Below are 27,527 nucleotides of genomic sequence, written 5' to 3' on the forward strand. Positions count from 1 at the left end.
CCTTCGTACATATGCATATGTCCTACAGTACTTAATAACGAAAACTGAAGTCGCCGGCCGGCGCCGTTCAAGCCCGGCCCCGCGACTCCGTGTTCAATAGCGCCGCCCCGGGGCTCCGGGTATCCAGTCGCACGGATGAATACCTACAGTTCTGATATCCAATACTTTTGTGACAAAACATCTACATACCAACCCCATGAGGTAATATTGGTGTTCCGCGACTCAAGAAGGAATATCCCCACAAGACCAACATTGACTCGTCTCCGCGGCAAACCCTTGTTCCCTATGTTCATAATATCTCCAGGTTTCGATCTCGTCTCAATGTAGCGCTTCGCCTCCGCTTCTCCACTTCTCCATATCCCCATTTCTCCCCACGAGCTTAATCTTCTCTCCTTCACTGAAGGTTGACGAAGAGTCCACCGTCGACGAGAAGCTGTGCGCCCGTCACGTATCCGCTCAACTCTGGACAAGCCAGGAAGACAGCCGGACCAGCCATGTCAGAGGGTGAGCCTGTCCTTCCCAGCGGGATACGACCTTCCATGTAAGTTCTCTTCGCATCATCAGCCAGGTCAGCATCGTTCAGCTGCGTGCGGATGGTGCCAGGGAGAAGAGCATTGCACCGGATGTTATGCTCTCCCAATGCGCATGCTGTGCTTTGCATCAAGCTCAGAACTCCTGCTTTGGTAGGAGTGTAATGTGTCTGCTGGCCACCTCCGACAAGAGCCGAGATGGAGGAAACGCCTATGATACTCCCTCCCTTAGGTTCCTGGTTGAGAGCCATCTGCCTGGCGGCGGCTTGGGTAATGTAAAAGGCACCATCCAAGTTTGTTCTCACTGTTGAATACAGCAGATCCGGCTCGAGCGTCAGGAAATCGGCAAAAGTGCAAATACCAGCATTTGACACACACACGTCAAGCCGCTTCTTGGGAGAGTGCTCGACGGCCTTCTTGACCAGTTCTGTTGCGGTTGCAGGATCGCGAACGTCGCCTGGTTGATGATCGAGAAGGCCAGCTGTGGATGATGCTTTGCGGATAGCGTCGGCCTCGGCGATGAGAGAGTCGAGATGAGGTTTATCCTTCTCGAGGCCTAGATGATTGACTACAACATTTGCACCTTGTCGCAGGAATTCGAGACAGATGGCACGGCCGATGCCGGTTGTGCCGCCTGTGATGATGGCACTCTTGTTGGCGAGAAGACCCGCTGGCATCAACATGATTGCTTATCTAAATGGGCAATGACCTGTGAGTATTCCTTGTGATTGTTGTTACGAAAACGGAAGTATTCAATCTCGATTGCCTCTGTCTGCTGTCTCGAGTCGTTCGGTCGAAGAAATACCGAGGGTGAGGGACCGATATGTGAACGTCAGGGCCGCCGTTGAAGGCGACAACAGTGAAGCTATAATGAGACTTATGGTGAACTCTATCTTATGAGAATGATAGATCAGTCGAAGGGTTTGCTTGAACGGCGAAGGGTCAAAGATTTCTGAACCGGTGATCACTGTAATAGCTTTCTTCCCCTCATTTACGGGAAACGGCTCTTAATAGTACCGAACTCTCCCACCTTTTATTGCGACCGTCTTCCTTTGGTGGTTAGCAATCCAGCAAGACCCGGGCAAATGGTGGGACAAGTGTCGAAAGAAATACGTAGGCTTCTTCACTTCCGGGTGAGTTTTGACACCGAGCCCGAGTCCACATTGCTAGATCTAGCACTTTACGAGAGAAAGCCTCGGTAGACTGGCCAGCGGGGGGTCAATCAGTGAACTAGATTTCTTCAACGTGATGGATCTTGTTGCCATCTCGGTATGCTTTAACGCGAGATGCCGGTGGGGAACCCCAACTAAAATGGGAGAAATGCTGCTGAAATCTTTCAAGTCAACTAGCCAAGAATTGATTGAGATGGAGGGCTATGGGCCATTTTCAACAGTAAAATCTCATTTTTAGTGGATGCCTTGAGGCAGAGCCTACACACCAACTGAAGACAAGGGTATCGTGAGTCTGATACATTCAATATAATAGCATCTAACGTATGTGATTCCCTCTGTGATACCAGTGCCCACATATCCCCGAAAGCTCAGGCCAATGGCTCTTTACTGGAGCCTGGGGAAGGTAATTACTGGCCGTTCAGTATCGTGAGGGTTCCATTGTGGGTTTTCGTAACGGCCACCGTCTCGAGGTGGCGTTGAAAGTCTAACGGTCACCGTTTGACTCCCCAAGAAAGGATCTCACGATCAAGTGTCGGCGACCTCAACGTCGCGTCTATCCTGGTGCCGTGGGGCGTGTACACACTTCTCAAGTGGAGAGCGGCACGTTTATTAAGATCGTGTATGCTCCTCTGGGTCATCTCATGGGACTCATAATTATGGAGGTTTCATTTTGGTCGATCGTTGACATCGCTAGCCTCCGGACGGCGAGAAGCTGTTGTTTCCTTGCAATGATTCACTACATCTAGAACGATAGAAGCGCTCCAAACCTGTTATCAGATCCATATTAAGCAAAGACTCGAATTTTCTTCTTCAATCTACTTCATTTGAAACATCTAAAACCGCAATGGAGAACCATGCAAATTGCCAAACGTCATCTATATCCAAATAACAACAACACCATAGCGATGTATAGTTTCCTTCCTTTCAACACACCTACCTCTCATGCAGCCGCAAAAACAAAACCACAACCACAACCATAGCCACAGCCACAGCCACAGCCACAAATCCAGGACTGAGACATGATAGTATAACAATCGCTTTTAAAAAGTTGTTGATGTTGCAAGGTTCTCTACCTTGGCAGCGAGGGCCTCAATCGTTCCGTTGGGCTTACCGGATTCCTCGCTTGACTTGCTCTCACTTTCCTGAGAAGGCGCCAAAGATTGTACCTGAGGCACCTTGAATAGATAATCACTAGGGATGAGCTTGGCTCTAGCTGCTGGGTTGATAGTTAACCCGAAACCCGGCTTGTCCAGGTCAGCGGTGGTAAGGAAGCCCTTCGTGGGGATGGGCTCGTCGGTAAAGAGGTCTCCAAACACGGGCAACACGCTGCGGCCATCGGGAGAGTTGGCCAAGTACTCCTGGAAGGGGGTGTTGGGCTGGGAGATCTGGAAGTGGTAGCTATAAGGTCCGCTCGCGTGAGGAACGACCGGAATATCGTAGGCGGCAGCCAAAGCAGCGACCTTCAGAAGCTCAGTCAAACCGCCGAGCCACATAACATCAGGCTGGATAATATCGAGATTGCGGCCCTCGACGAGTTTGCGGAAACCGTATCGTGAGTACTCGTGCTCACCAGTTGTGAACTTGACAGTAGGATGGGCCCGCTTGATGAGTGCAAAGCCATCAGTGTCATCAGGGGACAGGCATTCCTCCCACCAGTTGATGTTGAGATCGAGACAAGCCTTGACAAGCTCGATTGTGTACGTGACGTTAAGACTCATGTAGCAGTCGACCATGATGGGGAAATCGGGACCAACAGCTTCACGGTGCTTTCGCAAAAACTCGACATTCTTTCGCAGACCCTCATGGCCATCGTCAGGGCAGAAGGGTAGAGGAACCTTGGCCCCCCAGAAACCCATGGATTTGGCAGCTGTGGGCTCAGGGCCAGTGCAGTAGAAGTCGAGGCGCTCCTTGGTAGCACCACCAATGAGACGGTACACGGGCTCATTGCGAACCTTTCCAATCAGATCCCACAGAGCGAGATCGATGACTGAGATGATGGCAATGGGGAGACCCTTGCGGCCATAGAACATGGAAGCTCGGTACATCTGCTCGAAAAGAAGGTTGGTGTTGCGGGGGTCGGCACCGATGAGGAAACGCTCGAAGTGCTCGTGAACAAGCCAGCATGCGGGAGGGCCTATTGGCAAATGTTAGGCACTGTGAAGGGCCTCGAGTCACTGTGCCATTGGCTTGACACAGGGGTCCAAACTCACCTCCAAAACCAGTTGCAAAACCAACTGTGCCGTCTGTAGCTTCAATCTCGACGAGGAACGATCCGAGAACGTTGATGCCCCAGCTAGTACGTGACTTCTTGTACTTCTCCCATTTTGAAGCTGGTGTTGAGATATCGCTGTCGATGAGCCTGCAAATAGAATGTGAGTAATGCGATCGAGACCAGGTATGCAGAGGCAGGGTGAGCGAGCGTACCAGTGGCCACCCTTGACGTTGTGATAATCACCACCTGATCCAACACCACCGATGATGAATGACCTTACGGCCTTGATCTTGGGGAAATCCTTAACAGACGTCATTGCGAACAGTCCAAGAGAAGTCAATAGATTGAAATGAATTGTGTGATATGCGCAGAGTCACTCCTCAGAAGGTGCGCAGTGAGCTCTGACGAAGGCGTTGAATGAAGAAGAAAACAGGATGGCTACGAGCTGGGGATGGGCTTATTTACAAAGGATGCACTTGTGGCACTACAAGGTGGGCTGGAAAACACAATTGCAACCGATCGCGGATCATGGAACACAGGAGCCAATGGCTATGGTCGCGAAGCTCATGACTGAGTGGCCAGTAAGTCTTGTGATAGCATTCCGAGGGCAGAGGCCGGCAAAACGTGCGCCGGAATCCCCCTCTGGCAAAGCAGATATCGGGTTAAGATGCACCGAAGTTGGTGTTGATGATGGAACCTTCCCCAATTACAGGGTCATCTCCATATTTTCTCGGTCCTCGTCGGGGTTCCACAAGACTTGAGGGCAGGTAACCTTAGGCCATGATGGCGTACTCAAGTAGCTCAGAGGCGGCTCACAGGTACCTAGGTCCCCAACTTTCACCTTGGGTTGATTTTTCTGAGGCAATTGGAAGTTGTGAGCTTTTTTTCTTCTATCTTCTTTCTGTGTGGGGGGTTTGCCTTTGAGCTCTTGTTGATCCCCATGACTACCTGCAGTCATACCTGAAGTCTACCTATGTATGTTAGCTGTTGCTAGACCCAATCTCGCATCCACTGGAGGCTCTTGAAAGCCGAACCCGGTCTTTACGGGGTGGCAAGGTAAGGTAAGTAGTGAAGGCATGTGGAGAGGACATAATTACGTTACATAGCAGCTTGGGTAAGGTAAAAAGAAAAACCAGCCATGGATCGAAAGCGATCAAGATCATATTTATAAAGGTATACCTTGGACACTTCTGTCTCGCCGCAAATATGTTCCCTGCCACCTGTATCCTGATGGATGCTAGCTCTGTCAAGGCCATTGAGCCTGATATAGGTTGACATGCTCAACAACAGTGACCGCTTCTGAGGCTGAACAGAACAATCCTGCACTGACATGGGTGAAGCATGTGCTACATCCGGTCTGGGGCAATGAATTCGGCAAATGATCCACTTGTGTATCTCATTCCACGAATCAGATTATACCGCTTCTTTCATTTCCCCGCCTCAACCCCTTGAGGAAAGAGCTTGTGAGGGTGAAGACTAAGGTAAGTCGAGGCAGGAAGGTTTGGGCAGGTACGCGTGTGGTGGAGATCAGCTCCTTCTCTCCGCATTGCTTGAAAGTTTATGCCCATCCTAGGTAGGTAGGTTACCTAAGTTGGATATCCTGTTGCATGTGCAAGCAAACTGTGTCTCTCTCCTTACCTCGCCACCTTTGATCTCCGGCTCCCGTCATTATCAAACCAAATCAATACCCTAAAGAGTCTCTCATAGTTGTGTTACAACTCCTGATAATTTATTCATTCAGCGGCTCTGGCCAACGGAAGTACACCGACGAAACCGAGTTCTGGCTGTTTGTTTAGCCCGGAGTCCACCTCGGCCCACCTCAAATTGGTCCGGTCATCACGGCACCACTTCCCATCCGTCCGAGGCACAAAGCCAGCAGAAAGCGAGGAGGAAAGCGAGAAAAAACAGGTGATAGGCAAAAGGGAACAGAGCTACTCATAAATAGGTAGGTATTATTAACAGCGAGCATTCGTGCCTTTCGGTAATTCGCGGTATTGGTCAAAATCTTTTGCATTACCCGGAATAACTCCCCAGCTGCAGCCCAGGTCCTACACCCATTCTCTTAGTACTTAGTACGGGACAGGCCTATTTATCCTCGGGCGATCATTCTCCTGATCCCGCTGCCCATTATCCCGGATCGCGAGGTCCCCTTTGCAACGAACGCGGACTCATCGTTCGCGCGCATACTTGCTATCCGTCATCTCGTGGCATGCTTGCTTTGCCTGAGCTTACCCCTGTTATTCGGCCTCACTATTGTCGACGCTCACACGACCGCTGGTGAGCTCGTTCTTGCATCGTACCGACTCACGAACAGCGGCAAGGGCTCTGGGGGAAAGGGAACCCAAAGCCCAACATCTTACTTACTCTCAGCCATGCAGAACGGGGCCAGCAAAATGTCGGGCGAGGGCTCGGTTGGAAATCGCCCGCCCTCTACAGAAGCAGACAGTGATGAAGCCAACCAATTCCCTAGCGAGGATGAAGACCACGGCGACCACGAAACACTCTGTCGTAATGGGAAGAGAAAGCGTCCTGTCTCAGTTTCGTAAGTGCAGCTTTCTACTCGTCTCCGTTCGCTTCCTCTACATACTTTGTCAATCGTACCTTGCTTGGCCTTGCACTCTCGTTAAGTGCATGTCTTGATTTCCTTTTGTCCTCTTGTTAATAAGTCCATGATTTGATAATCATGTTGGAGTCTTATCTACATTTCTTGTACTCCCTTATCAACACCATGCCACCATCTGACGCCGCTTCATCGCCTCATGCTCCATGCTCCCCGCCCTCACAAAATCTCAACTACTATACCACATTACAAATACAATCCACCTTGTCCTCAAATATACAGGTTGTCGCCGACACCGAGACTAACAATATTGTGCCCAGATGTGAGCTATGTAAGCAAAGAAAGGTATGCCCTCCGTGACACGATCTTGTCTCTTGGTGTTTTGCTCATGTCAATCAATGCTGATTCTTCTCACCTGGCAGGTCAAGTGTGATCGTGGACAACCATCGTGCGGCTGGTGTACCCGCAATGGCGCTATATGCGAATATAAAGAACGCAAGAAGCCTGGTTTAAGAGCGGGCTATGGTCGCGAGCTTGAGCAGCGCCTCGACAAGCTCGAGGAGATATTGCGCTCCCATGCTGAGATTCTCCATGGCAACTTGGCATCCAACACAAATCCCGTCTTAGCTGCCAGTAATCGGCATAGTAACCCAAGTCTTCCGAGCGACCAAGGAACTCCACGGGATACTCACCCAAACCTCCTCCGACCTTCAGAACCAGTCCGCACACCTCAAACCGATCCTGCCATGTTTGGTCAGAAGGCGCCCAGCTCCAATTTTGCCCCGAGCACACAGAGTCTCGATTTCAACGTTTCTCATACACCTAGAATGAACGATGGTTACCAGAGTCAGAACCAGGCGTCGATGTCAGGTGTGGCAGCATCTTCCCAGTTATCACCCATGCAACATGCCGCTGTCACTCAAGACTATTACACGTCTGTACAACCCACCATTCATTCACCCACGGCCCCACTATCATCGGCTCCAGGCACATCGACCCCAGATCGAGATATGCCGCCTTACGACCTTCTATATGCACTTGTTGATCTTTACTTCAAACATATCAATACCTGGTGCCCCATTTTGCACCGCAAAACAACTCTAGATAGCCTTTTTGGACCATCTGCCCTCGATGAAACAGATCGAGTTCTACTCCACGCCATAGTTGCAACCACAATGCGCTACTCGACGGACGCTAGGCTAACAGAGGAGCGGCGAGAGCACTATCACCGAGTTTCCAAAGAACGCGTTCTCCTTTATGGCATGGAAAACTCTTCGGTCAAGGCGTTACAAGCTCTCGTTATCCTGGCTCTTGATCTTTGTGGGAGCAGTAACGGCCCACCAGGGTGGAATATCATGGCTTTGATCACTCGTTCTGTAGTACAGCTTGGTCTGGCTGTGGAAATCACCTCATCGACTGTTTCGCCTCACTACCTTTCAATATATACACTTCGGGCCATGACACTCTCGGAACCCAAGGATTTCATCGAGGAAGAGGCGAGACGGCGTCTATTTTGGATGATATATCTTCTGGACAGATATGCGACTCTTGCGACTGCTTTTGAATTTGCTCTGGACGACAAGGAGATTGACAGGACATTACCGTGCCGCGATGACTTGTGGATCAAGAATCGAAAGGTCGACACTCGATGGTTCAGCACCGACCTACACTCTGGTTCGCCCGGCCATGATATCGATCAGCCAGAGAACCTGGGTGCATTCGCCTACTACATCGAAATCCTCGGTATTCTCTCCAAGATACACAAGTTTCTTAAACAGCCAGTCGACATTAGTGCCTTGAGCGATGTGGAACAATGGCAGATGCGGTACAAGGAACTTGACAACATGCTGACATCCTGGAAGTTCAGTCTTCCTGGTGAATTTGGTAATATGGCAAAACTGTTCCATCCAGGGAGTAAAAGCATCAACTGCGCTTGGGTTATGCTTCATGCCACCTACCATACGGCCGTTATTCGCCTTCACTCGTCAGCTGCCTATCCTACAACGAGGTCACCCATATTCACTCCATCATATAGCGCGTCACAACGATGCCATGGTGCAGTTGAAAATGTGGCTGCCCTCGGGGAATTTGTTGTGAACAACGGGATGTTAGCAAAGCTGGGTCCACCATTTGCGTTTACTCTCTGGGTTTCGGCTCGTCTTCTCCTTGTTCATGGCTCAACAGTTGAACATAAACTTTCACCGCAGCTTCCGTTCTTCGTCGATAGTCTGCGTGAAATGGGCCGTTACTGGCCTGTTGCGGCACGATATTCCCAGTTGCTGCAAAGAGTCTTGGATGAGCATCACGATAGCGAGCGACAAGGTGACGGGATTACGCCCAGTTCAGTCAAAATCCTCTCTGATATGCGACGCACAGCATTTGACTTGGATTTCCTCATCTCGCGGCAGCCCAGGCAGCCTAGTGCTCTGAGTAGGTTACCAAGCGTCACACCCGCGAGGACACCGGCTCCCAACGAGCTTGAATATCTTGACGTGTTCGACTTTTTCAACGTACCTCGACTCCCTTTTGGGGGTGAGCATATTTCTGGCGCCAATGGAACACCGGCTCCTGGCGGAGCCGAGATGAGCGCGCCCAACGACAACGGAACGGGCTTGGGGGCGTCAAATGAGTTTAATATAACCAACTTCATGGTCGATGCCAACAGTGACTGGCTGTTCAAACAAGAGGGAGGACCCAAGTATATGGCAGCTACATAAAGCGCCGTTTCAGCATAAGCTTCTTGTTGTTCATCAGTATTGAAAGTCATTTTGAATTCTGGGCGGTTTTTAATTATCAGGATACCCTTTATTTCGGATATTAGCGGACTCCAAGTTGATAGCACGACAAGATGCTCTATGGTTATACCGTTGGAAACTTGTACATAAATTTGGAAGTGGCAATGTGGTGGACAAAGGTTGGAGCTAATAACGTCTACACGGCAAGTACTTAGGATTACGATTCACGGGTTATGACAAGAATAAAGAACAACTGAAAAGCGATAGGACGTTTATCCTGCCATAACAAGGATTTGAAACATATCGTGATATTTGCGATGAGATGTAACCTCTATGGACTTGCCCAGGTGCATCAGTTCTCGACTGCGGTCTGATAGGTATTGCCGGTGCAGTACATGACCCAACCATCAAGATTCATCTTCTTGATAACAGTACTGAAACCATCTGTACCCTTTGCCTTGCCCTTCTTCGAGCAAATGGCCTTGCGATCTGATTCCTTGACCTTGGGCGCGCTCTTGGGATATTCAATATTGAAAACAGGCTTCTTGGCCTTGATGAACTTGGCAAATGTCTCACACTCAGAGTACTCGACGCATTGCTCATTGACCGAGAACTGGACGAAGGGGAGAACAGAGGAGATGATATCGCCGGCGTTCTTGAGACCGGTGGACATATTGTACTTTGCAGCCTCTGCAGCGAGGAACCTGATATAGTCGATAGAGTCTTTCTTGGTCAGCTTGAGGCCATTGTCGTTTTGCTACGGCTCGTGTTAGTTCTTTTACGGACATCAAGAACAAGTGATACTACTTACATAACCATCGACGTTGTCGGGGTCAATAGCGTCACAACCCTTTTGAGCAGCAAGCTTGATGCGCTTCTTCATGATGTTGCGAACGTTGGTGCTTCTCAGATTGAGCCATTTCTCATCAGGCCAGCCGTCGAGAGTCTTGCCAAGATCGGCCTTCTTGAACTGGTTCTTGTCATCGCGCCAATCCTCCCATGATCCCGCGCTGAAGTAGCAGATGACCTTCTTGCCAGCCTTGTGTAGGGCTGCAAAGGTCTCGGCGTCGTTATCATAGAGATCCAAGTCGTAAATGCCAACGTTGGGCTTGAGATCCTTGGCGGAGCCGTCCTTGTTGAGCTTGATGGGCTTGAGGAGAACAATCTGCCATTGTGAGCCAACTTTGGGTTGCCAAAGACTGCTACGGGCTTTGAGATAGGGCTCTGTTGAATCGTCTGCCTCTGAGCTGGCGGTATCGTCGCTGTTGTTTCCTCCCTTTCCTCGAGTGAGGCCAACACCAAGTCCAACAGCCAGAGCGACGATGACTACAAGTGCCACGCCAACGGCAGTGAGTTTCTTCCAGAGTGGCCAGGATCGCTTTGTTTTTGTTACATGCGGCTTCTCTGAGGTCGCAGCCTCTGCTGCATTTGTCGCCATGACTGTGATGTGATTGCAATGCGAGTGCACGAGGACAGATGGGTTCTATCAACTGGCCACGGCTGCTGGCTCCAGCGAGGTTTTAAGGTAGGGGAAATAAGCAAAGCTTCAATTTTACATGCCAGGCACCTGAGCTCTAAGCCTCATCCGGTCCATAAGCTGTCCAAGAGGGTTTCAAGAGTCAGGGCGGAGCAGAAATATTGCATGGATAAGACGGACTCCTGTCAGCACCAAGCCATTAGCTTAAGGCCTAGAACTAGCTGAGGGCCCAGTACAAGGTGCATTCCATGCCGTTGCTATTTACAGGGCTTCGGGAGCACCCGAACGAGACAGAATTTGAGTTAGGTTGGCGATCTGCATCTGTTTTCTGATGTTCATGTAGTAGTCTAAGTACCTATGTATAACACGCAAGACCACTGCCTTTGAAACATTCATTCCATCCCATCTCTCCTTTCTGGACTCGAGAACCCATCATCGGGGCCTAAAGCTCGGTGTAACACACACTTCACATTCTGCCATTTTCATCAACTCATGGAACATGATCCTTCAGCTCTTTAAAGTGTGTTTCGTCTAATTGGTAATCCCGGCTAGCACGGCATTATTACAGGCCAGAGGCCAGAGGCTTAGGCCACACAATTAAAGAGGCCGCTTAAATGGTACAATGAGATCAGTCTCAACATGGCTCAGCCCAGATCGTATATTAATTAAGTACCTATAGCCGTTAACTCTGATTCAGCCCCATAAATTGCGTAATGCAGTGGTGACCTTAGAGCCCTGTAATTCCTTCTTTATCACTCTAGGCAAAGCATAGCCATGCCAGTGACTCGTCTGGTGTTGGCATCGATATCAGCCGACGCCTTTCTCGTTTCATAGCCACCTCTCTTCAGAGAATGTCCATCTTGAGGTCCTGTTGATGCGCTTGCAAACCAACAACACCGTATGATGGACTCATGATGACAACAATCGCATTTAAAGGACTACACTCACTATACCAGGTCCATAAGTTTCCCTGAAATGGACGAATGCATAGCAAAGGTACTCCGTAAGCTAAGATAGGTAGTCTTGATAGGTGAGAAGTCTAGCTATTCGGCTGATGTTTTGCGCCAAACCACTAAAACACCATCAGATACCATGATGGCTTTCTTGTTGCAGAACGCTGAACTCGGGAGAAAGCAATTTCAACTTTTCCTTTGCCTGCAACCATAGATACTTTAGCCTAAGGTAGCTCGTCCAGATACACGATACTTACTATTCCCCGTTGACATCGGCCGAGATATAAACCTGAAAAGGAAACTCGGCGACCAAGACTCCGAAAAGGACAACAAAACATTAGAAACCGACGTAAGGTGACTATTGAGCATAAATATCATGGAAGAAGACAGGTTCTATGTATTCAGGTCCAGCTTCATAATTCTGCCCATCGTGGTTCCCAATTACGTTGAATAGTTGCCGTCAACAACGTATCTCATTGCCATCATGAAGACCACTTCCGCTGGATTCGTGTTGACTTCGACTGTGCTGGCTGGGCTCGCTCATGCAATTGGTATGGCACCGCCGCCGCCTGTTGAGCTTGTGCAGGGCTTCGACTGGAAGGACCCCTTTGCTCTCGATGCCATGGCCTCATTCCGACCTACCTGCGAGGCCAGGTCTCAGTTTGAAGTTCTCGAGTACACCCTCAAAGACTTGATGGAGCCTCCTCCCAAGGGGTTGAAGCCATGGTCGAAGGGTCTGAAGGCGGTCTTCGCTGATAAAGAATACCCTGGAGGATGGCTGGGTCTCGATCCTCACCTTGATGGCCGAAGTCTGCTGCTGATGAACTATGATCAAATCCCCCTCATGGTTCGCAGGTGGATTGAGCAACAGGAGCGGACTGACGGGAAGGGGAAGGCCCTCTTTGCGGTTCTTGAGAAGCCAAAGACCGACGAGGATGAGATCGAGCAAGTTGTCCAGTTCCCAGAGGCTGACAAGATCGATCGCGATAATGACAAGGACAAGGTTGTCATATTCGCACCTGGCGCCTTGTATGGGATCCTACCTCTGTGGACGGCAGAGACAAGTAAATGCGAGGGTATGCCTCCAGATCCAGCGAATCGATTGAAACAGTTGCTTACAGCGAAATAACAGATCAACTTGTCGACCTGAGCAAGTATAAGCCCAAGCCTTCAGATGGTGGGGTTGTTGGTTGGGTTATGCATACTAAACTCCAGAACAATAAGACGAAACTCGACATTAAAGTCCAGGCACTGAAGACGAAGGAAGTCAAGAGTGGTAAAGAACAAGACCAGGCAAAGTCTGCATCAAGAGAGGAGCTGTAGGGTAGGCATGGCTGGATATAGTACCACGCTTGATGCTGAAATGACTAGACTGCAAACCTTCAGTGCCCACGTACTTAATGTAGACGCTTTTGTGGTCTGCTTCTGTAGCCAGATAATACTAGGTACCTAGTAAATAGAGGGATAGCTGCATAGAGGGTCTTGTGCCTGTCCTTGATGGACACCGATTTGCATTTGGCCTTGTGCATGCAGGAGAGGGAAGTACGTATCTATCACAATAAATAAACCTAATAAGGCACTAAAAAGCAATACCGGCCTAACTATCGGGCAGGCGTCAAGGTTTGTCTGTTCCTGCCTAGGTGGTGGTTGAGATAGATGTCACGGATAGGGATCATGCTGAGAGAGTACGATATTCACCTGTCATCATACTTACCTTACCTACTAACTAACATTGTCCTCGGGTGTTCTCACAAGGAAAAAAAAACTTTGTGGGATGGGATATCTCCATTGACCGCTGTTCTGATCTACGACTCATCCAAGCACGGAGTATGTACATATACAGGGACAAATGATCCTGGTTTGGTTTGCTGGGCACCGATTATTCCTTCCGCGCACACCGCCTTTGGTGTCGTGTGTTTGATCGGATCGACGCCAGCTTCACGATGCAGGTTTGAGTTGTCATGATATGTATGGGTCTGTTTGTCATGAAGAGTCATTCAACTAATGCAGGAGGTTGCGGTGGCCATCGTATGAGAGCCCATGGAATGGAAAATTCTCTCAGGCGAACAAGAAAGCCATTGGGTATCATGCTTGAGGTTTATCACAGCGGCGAACCAACCCTTGAACTCGAATGAATGAGGCTTTGGCGATATGCATCAATGCGATTTCTCTACCAACCTCTTCACAAGGTATTGAATTATCATCCAGTCCAACGTTGGAAAGCCCCATCGTTGTTCATGACGAGGTCTAGCTAGGCCAGGCACTCGTGGCAATGCGACCTTGCTAAGCTACCCCAGTATTGCATCCAATAGCTTCCGGTGACAACGGAGCCTACAGTACGTACGTGCAACTTTTCAGATTGCGTTATATGTGAGAGGGCGGCTTCACAGGTCTGAAGAGCATGCGATGCATGATGATGATGATGAGAGAATATTCAACCGTCGTCAGCCACTATCACCGTGTTGATGTGCAGCGCGATGCTTGATGTTCTCCCGGATGCGGTTCGTTGCAGAAGTGAAGAAACCCACTAACTAGGTACCTAGGTAGGTAGCCAACCCGACCGCCAACAAACGCCATGACACAGTTTACATGTCGTCAGAGAAGTCCCCACAGCTCCCGTCTCGAACTGCAGCTACCTTACATGCCCACTCTGCAGATGCAGGACTGCATTTTGCATAGTACTTGTCATGCATCATCCATTCCATTCCGAATAGGTACTTCAGACTACCTGAACGCTGCGCATTTGGCTATCTTGAAAATCAGCATCAGAGTCAAAATCGAAAACATATTCAGTTGAAAGGGAAAACGTGAGATGATACGGTCGACAACGGCACCAAGTGAATGCCAGTGACAAAGATATATCCTCGTCAGCTACACCAGAACTGGAGGCTGGGTGACGAGAACAGCCTTACCGTTTGTCACTTCAGATCCATATGCGTTGTACATACAGGAGGAGTATCCGTACCTAGGTATTGAGCTTGGCTGATCCATCGAGACGCGCTCATGCCCAGGGAATCACAAGCTTTTCTCTTTCTTTGATATCCGATAACAGCCTCAATTATCTTGACCTTTCCGACTCGGGCTACGACTCATCTCTTCTTGTCGCTGCCTCTGTTCTACTATTGACTCTGTCTGTTGCATCTTCTCCTCCTCCTCCTACTCCTCTTGTTGCGCATCACCATCGATTTTGCTGGACAAAACCCAAACCAAAAACCCCCCACGTGCTCGTCTTTTGCTTCTTTCGTCAATATCCGTCTTCGACCTCATCCTCGTTACCAACCTATCTTTTCCGCTTTCGCAGACTCCTTCTATGAGCTTCTCTTATCTTCCTCACCATAAAACCAACCTTCTCACCGTATCTACCCTGCGTATCATTGCAATACTTGCCTTGTTCTGCATCCGGCGAAGCCATCCTCTCAAACCGCTTACAACCAATCCCTGCATCGATCGGTCCGGTCGAAGCGGTCTCAGTGCTCTCGATTTGTACCGTCTGTACCTTTTCCTCGTGTCGCTGGTACTCCCCCGTAGCCGCCAACAATCTTTAATTTCGCTCCAGTCCCCCCCAGCCTCGACCAACGCCAAACCGGACTTGTCCTGGTCTCTGCCCGTCCCATCAACGACTTGGACCTGGCTCTTTTCCCAACCCAACATCTCTCCCACAAACAAAACAAAATCTCACTTTACTTCTATACGCATTAAAGTTATCAACTCCCTGCTGCATTCTCTCGATCCCCTTGCGCAGATTCCACCACCGATTGCAACACAGATTCCAGTAATGGGCAGCTTCACTTTCAAGTGGTAAGTCGCAATTTGACATGTTGCGTTGCTATGAGGCGTTGCGATGCGCTGCCCCGACAAATTCATCGCGATAACTTCGACAATGTTCCGAGTCACACTTTGTCTGCCTCCACACGAGACAAGTCAATTGAGCTCTGTCTCAAGAATTCACCTTGTCCCATGCGTGTGCCTCTTGAGGCTGCTTCATATTGCGGACTAGTCTAGCTGTTGCAGACCGCGACAGCTTTTATCCATATCTGAGACACCCGACACTGACCCTAAGTTTTCCATAGGGAGCATCCCGCCGACGAGGTCTACGTGACAGGCACATTCGACAACTGGACCAAGAGCGTTCAGCTCGAGAAGGAGGGCAATGTGTTCTCCAAGACAGTCGACCTGAAGGAGCCCGAGGGCAAGATTTACTACAAGGTGCGTCAGCGTCAGCGAGCCTCGACCCCCAACCCCCAACAGCACCTCCCCTTTTCCATATTCAATTTGCATTTGGCAATGGTTTGGTATAACACGAATTCTGCACTCTTCGCCAGCATTTGAGACAAATTCGCAGTTCTTGAGTCATATACAGATGGCGAGGAGAACCATTGGTATCAACAGCCAGCCTATTTTGCGCGTTTGCTTCTCCGTATTGCTCGAACGAGATGGACGAATAGCTGTTATGACCGTGCCGCCCAGGAATCCGTGCTTTTGCGCCCATTCGCTATCGCAATCTGCAGGGCTTTTTAAGCCTAAAGAGCTTGGAGGCGCAAGAGCGATGGCTGCCGTAATCCCAGCCCCCTGCCCATGGCTTTTTTTTCTTGCAAGTTTGCTTCGCTGCCAGGATCGGGGTCTGAACCCCTGGTTCATTTCCCTGCCTGTCATGTCATGGGTTCTCTGCGACCCATTAGCATCTCGCACCAGTCCCCAACCAAAACCCCTCCGCCGTTTAGTATGACGCAAGGCGACCACGATCGCGACAGTTCTGGAATGGAGTCTGCGAGCGGAGAGCGGTGGAAAGTCCGCTACACACAGCCCATGTCAATTCTCTGCCTGGTCATACCAGTAGAATTCTGTGGCGTCAGGCGACGATGTTGCGTCGCGCAGGGACAAAGTTCCCTCGTGCTGCCAAGGCGTCTTCAAGTCAGCGCTTGATTTGCTTGCGCGCTAGTGTGCCTGCGTTGCCGACCCGCTCTTGCTCTCAGCTCCCTCCTCCCTTTCGTCATCGCACCAGCTCATTAAACTCACTTCATCCCCTCTTTTGATTCCAATTGCCGCCCCTACACTCCTATATACTTGCCGCAAACACTGCAAAGTCCGTTGCTCACCAGTATTCTATCTAGTTCATTGTTGACGGTAATTGGATCATCAATCAATCAGCTCCCAACGAACCTGATCTCGAGGGTAACGTCAACAACTTCATCACTCCCGATCAACTCAACGCCGAAACTCCCGGCGCCGCTATACTTAACACTGTGACTCCTTCGTCCACAACCGCTGCGATGGCTGCCGAACAACCTATCGAGAACAAACCCACAGAGCAGAAGCCTCTGGGTGATGAGGTAACTATCGAGCATGTTACTAATAACGGCAATATACTGACTTCCGAGAAGCCTGCTCAAGACGAGAAATTGCCCCTCGAGACCCCTTCTGACATTCCTGGTGGCTTCCCCGCTACACCTGCCAACGAGCTCGACAAGGCCATTGGCATCAACCCTCTGCCCGCTTCTGAGGGCCCCGGAAACCCTATCAAGCTAGAGCCTGGCGAGAAGATCCCCGACTCCATCACCGCTCAAAGCACCGACAAATACGTCAAGCTCGATAAGGAATCGTACGAGAAGAGCGACGCTCTCCCTGGCATTGAGACCGAGCTCCCCCCCGTATCTTCCAACACTATTCCTGAATCCAGTCTGCCCATTATCGGCGCACAGGATGTTCTCATTAACTCCGCTGCTCCCACAGCTACTACTGCCGGCCTTGCTGCCGAGGTTCCGCTCGAATCCAACGGTGCCTTCGTCCCCGAGGTTGTAAGAGAGAGCCAGGAGAGGGCTGGCGCTGTTACTGAGGCCAGCACTGACCCTGCGGAGGTCAAGGAAAAGACCATGGTTGAGGAAGAGCTCAAGGGAACTGTGCCCGAGGCACCTGCTACCTCGGTAGGAACCGCTGGTGTTGGTACCGAGAAGTCTGAGAATACGCCAGACACTAGTCTCGCCGCCCTGGCCGCTACTGCGGGTGGTGCTGTGATTGCTGCTGGTCTTGCTGCCAAGGAGACAGTGGAGGAGAAGGCTGGCCCTGCGCTGAACAGCGCTGCTGACGCTATTACTGATACCGCCAACAAAAACTTACCCGATTCCGTCAAAGAGCAGCTTCCTGTTGCAGCCCAAGAGACCCTAGCCGCAAAGAACGAGGAGCAGATTCGACAGGAAGTGTCCCCTGAGGTCCCCGCCGAGGTTAAGGAATCTCTTGTCGAGGCCGGCAAGTCACCCGAAGCAGCTGCTAATACTGCCGCTGTTGAGGATAAGAAGGAGGTAGAGAATGAGCTTCTCAAGGAGGTCAAGCCTGTCACTGGCATTTATGACTCTGTTGTTGAACAACCTAAAGAGGAACCAAAGCAGGTATCTCCTGAGGTTCCTGTCGAGGTGAAGGACTCCATTGCGGAGGCTGGCAAGAGTCCCGAAGCTGCTGCCAACACTGAGGCCGTTGAGGAAAAGAGGCTTGTCGAAGCTGAGCTTCTCAGGGAAGTTAAGCCTGCTGCAACCATCGATGAAACCCCCAAGGTTGCTCCTGAAGTCCCCACCGAAGTCAAGGAGTCCATCGTGGAGTCCGGCGAGCGCCCCGAGGCTGCTGCTAGCACAGAAGCTGTCGAGAACAAAAAGGAGGTTGAAGCTCAGCTTCTCAAAGAGGCCGAGCCTGTTCCTGCTGTTGACGAGGCCAAGCCTCAGGAGACTGAGTCTGCTGTTCCCATTATTGCTGCCCCTGCTGCTGCTCCTCTTGAGACACAGGCTGTAGAAGCCAAGCGTGATGCTGAGCCTGTGACTAAGCCCGAGGAGCCAAAGACCGAGGCTAAGACAGAAACCCCGGCCGTTGGTAACGGCAGCTCAGCAACCGGCAATGGCACTACAGCAACAGGAAATGGCGCCAAGGCTACAGAGACCAAGGCCGACACGCCAGCCAACGGCAGCAGCTCGACGGCCAGCGGTGAAAAGAAGAAGAAGCACAACCGACTCAGCTCAATCTTCAGCAAGATCAAGCACAAGCTTTCCGACAAATAGATGAGAGAATGAGGCAACTTAGCTAATGTCGCAACGTTGTGGGGTCAGACACGTCTCATGGATTTTTGTTTTCTTGCGGTTGGTGTCTTCGTTTATCAATGATTCCCCTGGATCCATGAGCAAGAGGAGAGTGGTTGAGATCGCTGGAGGCGTAGATCTCTATCATATACCTAATTCATAGTCAGTTTTATGCCCATGCTTTTGAATTGATACCGGGCTTCATGTATGATAGCTTCTTATAGGCCAAAAGAAGGATATCTTTTTTGGATAAGTCTTTGAGAAGCTCTTATAGTCTGAAGTCATTCGCAGTCGTCATGCTAAAATCACGTTACCTAAGGTACCTTGAGCCATTGTCAGTGAAGTCATGTGATACCGATTGAATGACTAACCATGCTCGTTATGTCAGCTTCCAACAGAAGCTGGTAACGCCATTCCCCTGCACGACCCAGCCGTCAACTCCGTCACGAATTGCCCCGCCAGTGACTCGCTCGATCCACCTCGATCCTCCATCCATCAACGGGGTCCGTCCTAGCTGGACCCCTTCGTGAACCCTCATTCGACTCTTTCCATCTCAATCACCTTCAAACACCACCTTGGGCTCATCCTATATCTCTCCAACAACACTCATTTCTCGGAATCACAACCTGTTGACGGCACCCGTGTGCAACTTGCATGCAACCCCAACCACTGGGGACGGAGTGCAATTCATCGCACGCTTTGATCAGTCCTTTGTCTCGCCGACCGTGGTTAGAGTCGCCCAGAAACCTTTGTTACGAAGATGAGCTCCTCTAGCTCAAACGTGGGAAAAACTGCCCCTGCACCGTCTAGTTCCACAGCCATCCAAGCAGCCCCGGCATTATCGAGCTTCGAATCGTCTCGTCGCCCATCACAGGCCGGCTCCTCGAACCCGCAATCGATGCCTCGCAAGTCACAAGGCGCCCGCAAACAACACCGGAGTCAGCGGCGACCTGGACTGGGTGACAGGTCAAATACTGGCCCAGATGATGAAGATGCTATGGCCGAACTAAGGGTCTTCAGAAACCCAAACAGCAGGCGGGGCCAAACCTCAATTACCCATCTACTCAACTACTCAATGCCACGGCCGGTACAGGATCATCATGCACATTCGAGATCTTATCGTAGAACTCCAACATGGGGACCAGGCTCCGGTTACCATGCAAGCGACAAGGCTCGATACGTCCATGCCAACTACCGATTTATCCTCTCACCAGAAGGCACATACAACAAGCAAGCTACAGATGCCGACACGCACCTCGATTGGTCTCTTGTCATGCAAATCATTGCTTCAAGCGAGTCGCAAGGTTCATCATGCCCCATCTGTCTTTCAGAGCCTGTGGCGCCTCGCATGGCAAAATGCGGCCACATCTTTTGTCTACCCTGCCTCATTAGGTTTATGAACTCAATCTCGAGTGAAGATGAAACTAAGGGTCGCGGACCCAGGTGGAAAAAATGTCCCATTTGCGAAGATTCTATCTACATGCAAGATGTTCGGCCTGTAAGATTTTATGCTGGACAAGAAAGTCCTTTCCCCCGGATTGGTGACGACGTCGTACTGCGGTTAATGGCACGGAATGCAAACTCGACGATGGCCCTTCCACGAGAGAGTGGTGCCGAGGCGCTGTACTCACAGGATGACATTCCTTGGCACTTTGCTGCCAATGTCTTAGACTACGCTCGCATGATGAAAGGTACAGCTGATTATATGACAGCCCAGTTTGACGAGGAGATTGCTTCGCTGGGCCAACAAGCTAAGGAGGACGAGACTCTCTTCGGACAGACTGATGAATGGTCCCAAAAAGCGATTCGGGCTATCACAGTCGCGAAAGAGAAACTGGCTGGTCTTCAGGTTGCTGCAAGCCCAGCCACGCCGGCACAACCCTCTTCAGACGCCGACTTCTATTTTTACAGCTCCCCACCTCACCTATATCTCTCACCATTGGATATCCGCATCCTGAAGACCAAGTATGGCTCTTTTTCCTCGTTTCCTTCCACGCTACTCCCCCGCGTCGAGCATATCTCCACTGGCCATGTGGTCGATGACACAATGCGGCGAAGAGCAAAATATCTTGGCCACCTCCCACGTGGATGTGTCGTGAATTTCTTGGAGTGTGATTGGACCGACATCGTACCAGAAGAGACACTGCAATCGTTCGCAGGCGACATTGAGCGGAGAAGGAGACGTAACCGTGACAAAGAGACACAGGAAGAGCGGGAGCGCCTGCAAGCAGAGCGGCTCGAAGCCGCGAATCTGCGTAAGACTACTGGATATCAGAGGCTTCCTGAACCATTGGAGGAGGATAGGGCGCCTCGAATGGATATGGAGGATTTCCAACCATTGAGCGGGCACTCAGGCACCACGCCCCCGGATCCCCGACCAGGATTCGAGACATTAGCTGATATGTCGACCAGCCCCTCGACACAAAGGACAGTCTGGGGCACGAGGGTGATTAATGGATCACCCGAGATAGCATCTGCACAACCCTTGAACGCCAATGACGGGTGGCTCAAAGATGAGGATCTGTTTGATACGACCGATCTGGCGATGCAGATACAGGCTATCGAAGCTGCGGAGAGCAATGCCAGTTCAAATACTGCCGCCGGAGTAGGAGGAAACGGCAGTAGTGCCGGGGGTAAGAAGAAGAAGAAACAGAAAATCACACTCATGAGCACTGGTGGCCGGAGAGGCAACTAGGATCGTTGTTGTTGCTTTCAATTTGAACATGTTTGAGGTCAATGGGTTCTTATGGCGTAGCATAATGGATTTGTCTCTTGAGTAACAGATGAAGTTAGGTATCAATACCAAATAGAATTCCCCAACATTTCAAGATGAATCCATCAAAAGCTTGGCTGAACAACCATCGGCCAACACCCACGTGAATTGTATTCATAACAAATGTGGGACAATATGGTATGGGGATCATCTCATAATGTTTCGACCAGCCTGCTTCCTCTATATGCATCATCTGCCCATCTACCAGTCTAATACATCTGCACCCAATGCCGATCAGAACTTCATTTGCAACATGAAACTCGGCATGGGGCTGATAGTGCATGATCAGCGGAGGAGATCAAGTACATACATACACTGTAGCATATGTACCGTCATAGTTGCTGGAGCAATTTCTCCACACGAGATCGACTAGACGCGGAATTGCCGATAACCGCAAACTTAAAAAGTCTACAAGTCTTCGGTACATACGTAAACAAACCTGGGTGATGGCATATGCGCATACACTCAATTCGGGGCGACTCGGCATACACTGTATGTTACATAGGTACATAACTTAAATCGGAACGAAACGTACCGCTTAAACGCTTGTACTGTAAGTATGTGTTAAAGGGCAGGGCAGTTTCGTATCCTGTTTACGAGGTGCAACGCAACTCAATAGTCGGAAGTCAGTCAATGCCAAGGATACGGGCTGGCCTATCAAGTTGCAGCGCTGGTGTGGCATCCTTTACCCACACAGAGCCTCGAGTTCTTCGACGACAGGCCTGAAGGGCTGTGCCAGACAGCAGAGTTCGAATGTTGAAACCATACCATACTGTACAAGTACTATTCGTCAAGGCTTTACGCTGTTAGAATGCCTTTGCGTAGCAGATCATACTTCACTGGGAATAAAAATTGCAAAGCCAACCGGAGTCGATTTTTAGGACTTACGGTACAGCACCGTACGTGCTTGCTTGCTTTTGACCGACCTTCTGGAATAGGCACGCCGACTCGATGGTTAGCGGATTTCCTGTCGTTGGATGAATAAATGGTAGCCACCCGACCCTTCTTCGCAGCCAAGCAACCCCCCGCGATTTGTAACAAAGTACAAGTACGCGGTTAGGTAGTACTACCAGTAAGTCATGGCCCCAATCTTTTCTTTGCCCTATCAACACGATCAAGAGTGTTGTAAGTTGATCTTGTGCTGTATGAAAATGTCCCTAATAGAGCCTGAGTCAGGGGCCGGACGGAATAAAGGACTGAGATGAAATTGGGAGGGAGCCAATTCTCCATTGCCGTCCCGAAAAGTGTTTATAATTTGATATGATGTATGTCCATCCATCCATCTATATTAGCGGGAATGAGCGGGGTTACGGGGAGCTGGACCTAATTGATTAGGGGCCAAAGGTGTTATTAGAACGATGTTGAAATTACATACAGAGCCCAGCGCCGGGAATAGCGACAACAGATATACGTACTTGTAGTGCGGGTACCTAGTCCGCTTCAGTATGATTGTACCTAGACTGGTCTAGACTTGATTCACGTGAATGCTGCGCCAAGCAAGAAGAGACATATCGTTGTCAGTGAAAGGAGTTGACTACCTAGTAGGTACCAACTCCGTAAGGTACCTATCGGCGACCCCGCCATGGATCGAAATCGAGTGCCGTCCTGCCGTCCCTTACGAGTCTACCAATCCAGGCCTGACCTGAACAATGGGAAACGTATCCGTACTCTTCTGACACTCGACAATGAGCGGGCCCCCCTTGTGCCTTGGCCTTCAGCAGAACTGCTTGGCGAGCCACTAACACTACCTATTGCCTGCGAGACACCAGCCGGCTGAAGTCCAGCAGCTGCACGGTCCGTTTTGTCGTCATGTGTACTGGGGGCCTATCCTAGGCTGTTGGGGAAGAACGGAGAGAGGGGAACGGGAAACCGCTTGGTCGGCACGGAATCAGTGAGTGAACTGATGAATAACGATGCAGTATCAGAGACAGTTGGGCACATTAATAGTCTATCTAGGTGGGTAAAGCAGAGTAAGTATCTTGTGACGCTGACAAGACAGTCAACTGATTGATGGCTTATAAATGAGGCAGAATAGGTAGGTAGCCCAGTCAGATACGAAGCGGCAATGGAACTTGAGTTGCTCATCTCTCCGATGAGTTATCCATCGTTTCTCACTCAATCGATTCCTTTAGGATCTGACTACTGTGTCTTGTCTTATCCCTAGAGGCGCAGGATAAGCAGAACTCGACCCAATAATAAATAGGTAGGTAGGTAGGCATCTGCCCGCTGGCCAACGTCTCTCTCTACCTGCCAAAGTCTAAAGCCTTGGTCGTTGTGGCTAGGTAGGTACCTACTTGTACGCTGCCGTCACGTCGCCCTTTTTGCCCAACAAATCATTCTCGCCAAGCGAGAGCAGCCAATTCTCGGCTGACGAACGACGACCCCACCCACCACTTACGGATAGACTACGTACTCCGTACAGAGCGCGCTAACGAAGCGCCTGAGCCTGGGCCGAGCCTCAAGCAGAAGCAACGCCACTTGACGCATCCATACTTGGTACAAGCTGGAGCACAAACCGCCTGTACCCCGGATCACTAACACCACTGAAAGGGTCTACGGCTTTTATGTTGTCAGACGTAAATTGCGATACAACGGAGACGGTTCGACTATCAAGTTCCCATTGTGCAGATCCTCAGCTACGTCGAGTTTCATTGTTTTATTTAGCCTTTGTGTGCCTATCAAATCCGTCTCTGGCTGGTGCTTGGTGATCAGAGACCTAAGACATTGTAAGACAAGAGGTGAGTTGTTCATTCACTCTTTGCCTTTGATTAGGTAGGTTGTTCACTCAACTTGTCTGTCTGTCTTTCGGAGTTTTACCTGCCTCTGGAACCACTCCACCAACCCTTGTCAATTACGCACTTTTGGCCCTTCTTCGCACCCCTGTCCTTCCTGTCATTGAGGACTTGCTCTCTCTGGGGCGCAGGCAAAGGGCCACTTTACCGCTGCTTCTCTCTTGGCCGGGCTTGGTTGTTCAACTGTCTCTCTTGGCTGAGGTGCCGAATAGCGAGAGCCAAGCCTCACGATTAAGCTCGACATTGGTCGCGCCGAAGATCCGATCAAACTCAGCGCTTGAGGAGGCTGTAGGCCAAGCAGTGACCAAGAAGAAGAAGAAGAAGAAGAAGAAGAAGCTAATGTTAATCATTCCATGTAGCTCATCATTCTGTGGACGCAATATAACCCTGTCTGGCCCCCCATCGCCCATCGCTCACTATCGCTCCTCTGCCCAAATCTCCTTCCTAGGAACCCCAGCAAACTTCAGCCCAGCTATTACAGACTTACAGCAGCTGTCTGTGCTAGACTACTTACTCCAAACTCGTCCCCTGCTGCTGGTTTAATTTGACCAAAAATCTTCCCGTCTTCTCTTCATTGAAGCGAAAGTGAAATCTCCTTTCTCTTCTTCAGTGACAGACCAACATAACATAACTACCTCGTTATCCTTTCTTTGCACTCTTCTCCACGGTGCTTTTTCTCTCAAGGTTACGTGCAACCGCTGAGGCTTTGCTCTGGCGGCGTCCGCTTACACCCACACACACGCACGCTCTCTCTTACGTCCGTCCATCTGAACTTGCCCCATGTGGTAATACAGCCACAGTCAACAAGAGTCGATGTAGTTCAAGGACTGAGCAAGATCGCTATCTTTTTTTTCTTCCTCTTTGTGATTTTCTCATCATAAACAAACAAACTCAAACTCAACTCTCGGTCGATCATCAAATGACTTCTCATTCCACACACTCCAAATCTACCGAAACAATGGCTGATACAATCACTACCACGAATACCGCCAAGCCTCGAAGGGAATCGAGAGAACCAAGAGACACAGGATTCCCTGAGCCCTTTAACAATGGTAAGGACCTATTTAGTCGACGCCCAACCACTGCAATGTAACATCTGTTGCTAACCATTTTATAGTCCGAAACACCACACTCCCACATCCTGATGCGGATCTTTCACCCAACGCTTGTCTCACTCAAGAAGATATCGATCCTGACCGGGCACTTATGCGAACTCGGCGATCTTTCCTTAGGAAGAAACGACGCACTCTCAACCATGGCCGTATCAACCCCACTTCGGAAGCCCTCTACAGTGTATTCTCCCTGGTTCAATCTGATGCTGGAGATAACGAGAGCGTCAGAGCCGGCAATCCATCCATGAACAGCTTCCGCCCTTCTACATCAAGCATCCGACTCTCCAAGGACGAGACCGATAGTCTCGCGTCTAGGAACACGAGGAGAGACGAAGAGGACACACCGCCAACTTCGCCCGACGTACCAACCCATCGCTCTAAGAAAGGATTTATGAGCAAGTTTCGGAGGAGTTAGAGGTGTTGTATAACCTTCCGAACAAACAGTGCAATACCTCACTCAGATCGGAACAATCATGACTTCTACAACGACGTATACGGCCGAACCTGATGACCCTGTGACGAACGCATCACCGAGATGCTTTTCTTCCGGAAAAAAATTTACTTTCTTTACTTTTCTTTTGTGGGTAGCGTGGCGTTTACCTGGATCATGGTTTCTTGATCGGCAAGGAAAAGTATCGCCTGGCAATCAGTGCAAATACTTGGATATTCAAGTCCCTCTGGTAGGGCAGAGACAGCAATGCCACTCGTATAGCCAGTTGGCTTGGCTTGGAAGGAAGTAGCCGGCAGGGACACTCTTTTAAGAATTAATAAGTACCTTAGCTTCATCGCTATGATCGTAACATTGTCATCGTCTCTGTACTATCTTCATATCATACCAGTGGGGTTTCAGGATAAGGGTTCTAAAAATCGCTTTGGCATCGATTTTTCTCTCACGAGATAGTTACAGCCCCTGATTCTGGTCGTTCCGCTCCGTGTAGTACCAAGAATACTACCATCCATTTAGCTTCCACGGTAGGAAGTATAACTATAGGGGCTCAGCAGAAGGGGAACATGATACGTCTGTCCCTCGTCGACACGAAATGTCACCGTTACTTCAGGGAAGAAGGTGTTCTCTTCGCCAAAGTAAGCTCCCGTATCAAAACGCAGCGTCCATCGCGACGAACCCTGCCCCTTGCGGTCCTCAAGCACCTCAACGAGAGTCTGAAGAGGAGGCTCTCCAGCAGCATCCTCGGAAAGATATGGTAGCCAGGCTGTAACACGGCCATCGTCGTCGGTCATGGATTCGAAGGTGTTGGGTCGAGGTTGGGCAGCAGAGTGAGGGTTGATCGACGGCGGGATGGGGCCTTCAAGACGGACACGGATGCCACGAGCAGGGCGACCAGCCTGTGTATCAAGAACGTGGCACGTGATAGGGTCTTTGGTGTGAGAAGCCATCGTGATGGTTGAATTTGGTGTGCAAAGTGATTGATTGTGGTGTAGTCCAGGTGATAAGGTATGATCAGATACCTATTCGGCGAGGTTGACGTCAAGGTGGGGTAGGTGCAAGCTGACGGGAGCTTTGGATGGAGGTAGCTCAGTTACCTAGGTAGGCAGGATGCCTCTGCCTCTGGAGCTTATAGGGCTGCGTACTTATAACCCAGAGAAGAGAGATTAAGGCCAGAATTGTGAAGGTATCTGAAGGGGGGGGGAGGGGGAGGGGGGGGGGGGGGGAGGATTGGAATGGAAGTAAAAGGGTGACGTGAGTGAGGCAGTCAGGTCAGAGTTGGATTGTTTGCGGCTGCACAGCCTAAAGTACTTGGTGCAAAGAATCAGTGACTTCAGCTGAATGACTGACTACCTGATTACTACCACGTACCTCGCTATCTACCAAATGTAATCAAGGCCCAGTATTAAGTTCAAGCCATGGCTCTGTAGATAAGAAATTCATAGGAGATATATGACTGATAGTAATGGTATTATTGTGTATTACAGAAAGATTGGACTCAAGAACGAACCCCTCCGCGTGGCTCCGCACGCTTCACGCCGTTTGCCGGTACTTGAAGTCCTATCGCAAGGACGGAGCCGGCCCCGGAAAGGACACAACGACGCAATCAGTCAAATCGCCTGTAACAGAGCTTTAGCTCCTGTATGTACAGTAAGTAGCAACATGGTCCTAGCTAACTTGGGTGCTATACAACAACTATAGCATCGTA

The 27,527-nt window shown here is 50.1% G+C and overlaps 10 protein-coding genes across 10 annotated transcripts; 6 read left to right on the forward strand and 4 right to left on the reverse strand.

Annotated features, from left to right (window-relative positions):
• Window positions 1-394: 394 nt before the first annotated feature.
• On the reverse strand, window positions 395-1,213 carry J7337_005520 (uncharacterized protein; the record flags this gene model as incomplete). The annotated part of the gene is made up of 1 exon (XM_044823196.1): window positions 395-1,213. One exon carries the CDS (start codon window positions 1,211-1,213, stop codon window positions 395-397), a length of 819 nt encoding a protein of 272 aa, XP_044681687.1.
• A 1,529-nt stretch (window positions 1,214-2,742) lies between these two features.
• Window positions 2,743-4,230, reverse strand: J7337_005521 (uncharacterized protein; the record flags this gene model as incomplete). The annotated part of the gene is made up of 3 exons (XM_044823197.1): window positions 2,743-3,836; window positions 3,913-4,061; window positions 4,127-4,230. 3 exons carry the CDS (start codon window positions 4,228-4,230, stop codon window positions 2,743-2,745), a joined length of 1,347 nt encoding a protein of 448 aa, XP_044681688.1.
• Window positions 4,231-6,286: 2,056 nt separating this feature from the next.
• Window positions 6,287-9,191, forward strand: J7337_005522 (uncharacterized protein; the record flags this gene model as incomplete). The annotated part of the gene is made up of 3 exons (XM_044823198.1): window positions 6,287-6,456; window positions 6,795-6,819; window positions 6,897-9,191. The coding sequence occupies 3 exons, from the start codon at window positions 6,287-6,289 to the stop codon at window positions 9,189-9,191; spliced, it is 2,490 nt and encodes an 829-aa protein (XP_044681689.1).
• Window positions 9,192-9,561: 370 nt separating this feature from the next.
• J7337_005523 (uncharacterized protein) lies at window positions 9,562-10,647 on the reverse strand (the record flags this gene model as incomplete). The annotated part of the gene is made up of 2 exons (XM_044823199.1): window positions 9,562-9,966; window positions 10,021-10,647. 2 exons carry the CDS (start codon window positions 10,645-10,647, stop codon window positions 9,562-9,564), a joined length of 1,032 nt encoding a protein of 343 aa, XP_044681690.1.
• A 1,476-nt stretch (window positions 10,648-12,123) lies between these two features.
• J7337_005524 (uncharacterized protein) lies at window positions 12,124-12,962 on the forward strand (the record flags this gene model as incomplete). The annotated part of the gene is made up of 2 exons (XM_044823200.1): window positions 12,124-12,715; window positions 12,772-12,962. The coding sequence occupies 2 exons, from the start codon at window positions 12,124-12,126 to the stop codon at window positions 12,960-12,962; spliced, it is 783 nt and encodes a 260-aa protein (XP_044681691.1).
• Window positions 12,963-15,414: 2,452 nt separating this feature from the next.
• Window positions 15,415-15,968, forward strand: J7337_005525 (uncharacterized protein; the record flags this gene model as incomplete). The annotated part of the gene is made up of 2 exons (XM_044823201.1): window positions 15,415-15,437; window positions 15,710-15,968. The coding sequence occupies 2 exons, from the start codon at window positions 15,415-15,417 to the stop codon at window positions 15,966-15,968; spliced, it is 282 nt and encodes a 93-aa protein (XP_044681692.1).
• A 530-nt stretch (window positions 15,969-16,498) lies between these two features.
• J7337_005526 (uncharacterized protein) lies at window positions 16,499-18,679 on the forward strand (the record flags this gene model as incomplete). The annotated part of the gene is made up of 2 exons (XM_044823202.1): window positions 16,499-16,577; window positions 16,788-18,679. The coding sequence occupies 2 exons, from the start codon at window positions 16,499-16,501 to the stop codon at window positions 18,677-18,679; spliced, it is 1,971 nt and encodes a 656-aa protein (XP_044681693.1).
• A 916-nt stretch (window positions 18,680-19,595) lies between these two features.
• Window positions 19,596-21,392, forward strand: J7337_005527 (uncharacterized protein; the record flags this gene model as incomplete). Its single annotated transcript, XM_044823203.1, has 1 exon — window positions 19,596-21,392. One exon carries the CDS (start codon window positions 19,596-19,598, stop codon window positions 21,390-21,392), a length of 1,797 nt encoding a protein of 598 aa, XP_044681694.1.
• A 3,828-nt stretch (window positions 21,393-25,220) lies between these two features.
• J7337_005528 (uncharacterized protein) lies at window positions 25,221-25,789 on the forward strand (the record flags this gene model as incomplete). The annotated part of the gene is made up of 2 exons (XM_044823204.1): window positions 25,221-25,314; window positions 25,380-25,789. The coding sequence occupies 2 exons, from the start codon at window positions 25,221-25,223 to the stop codon at window positions 25,787-25,789; spliced, it is 504 nt and encodes a 167-aa protein (XP_044681695.1).
• Window positions 25,790-26,334: 545 nt separating this feature from the next.
• On the reverse strand, window positions 26,335-26,769 carry J7337_005529 (uncharacterized protein; the record flags this gene model as incomplete). The annotated part of the gene is made up of 1 exon (XM_044823205.1): window positions 26,335-26,769. One exon carries the CDS (start codon window positions 26,767-26,769, stop codon window positions 26,335-26,337), a length of 435 nt encoding a protein of 144 aa, XP_044681696.1.
• Window positions 26,770-27,527: the final 758 nt, after the last annotated feature.

Source organism: Fusarium musae, chromosome 4 (genome assembly GCF_019915245.1).
Source record: "Fusarium musae strain F31 chromosome 4, whole genome shotgun sequence".
NCBI lineage: Eukaryota > Fungi > Ascomycota > Sordariomycetes > Hypocreales > Nectriaceae > Fusarium > Fusarium musae.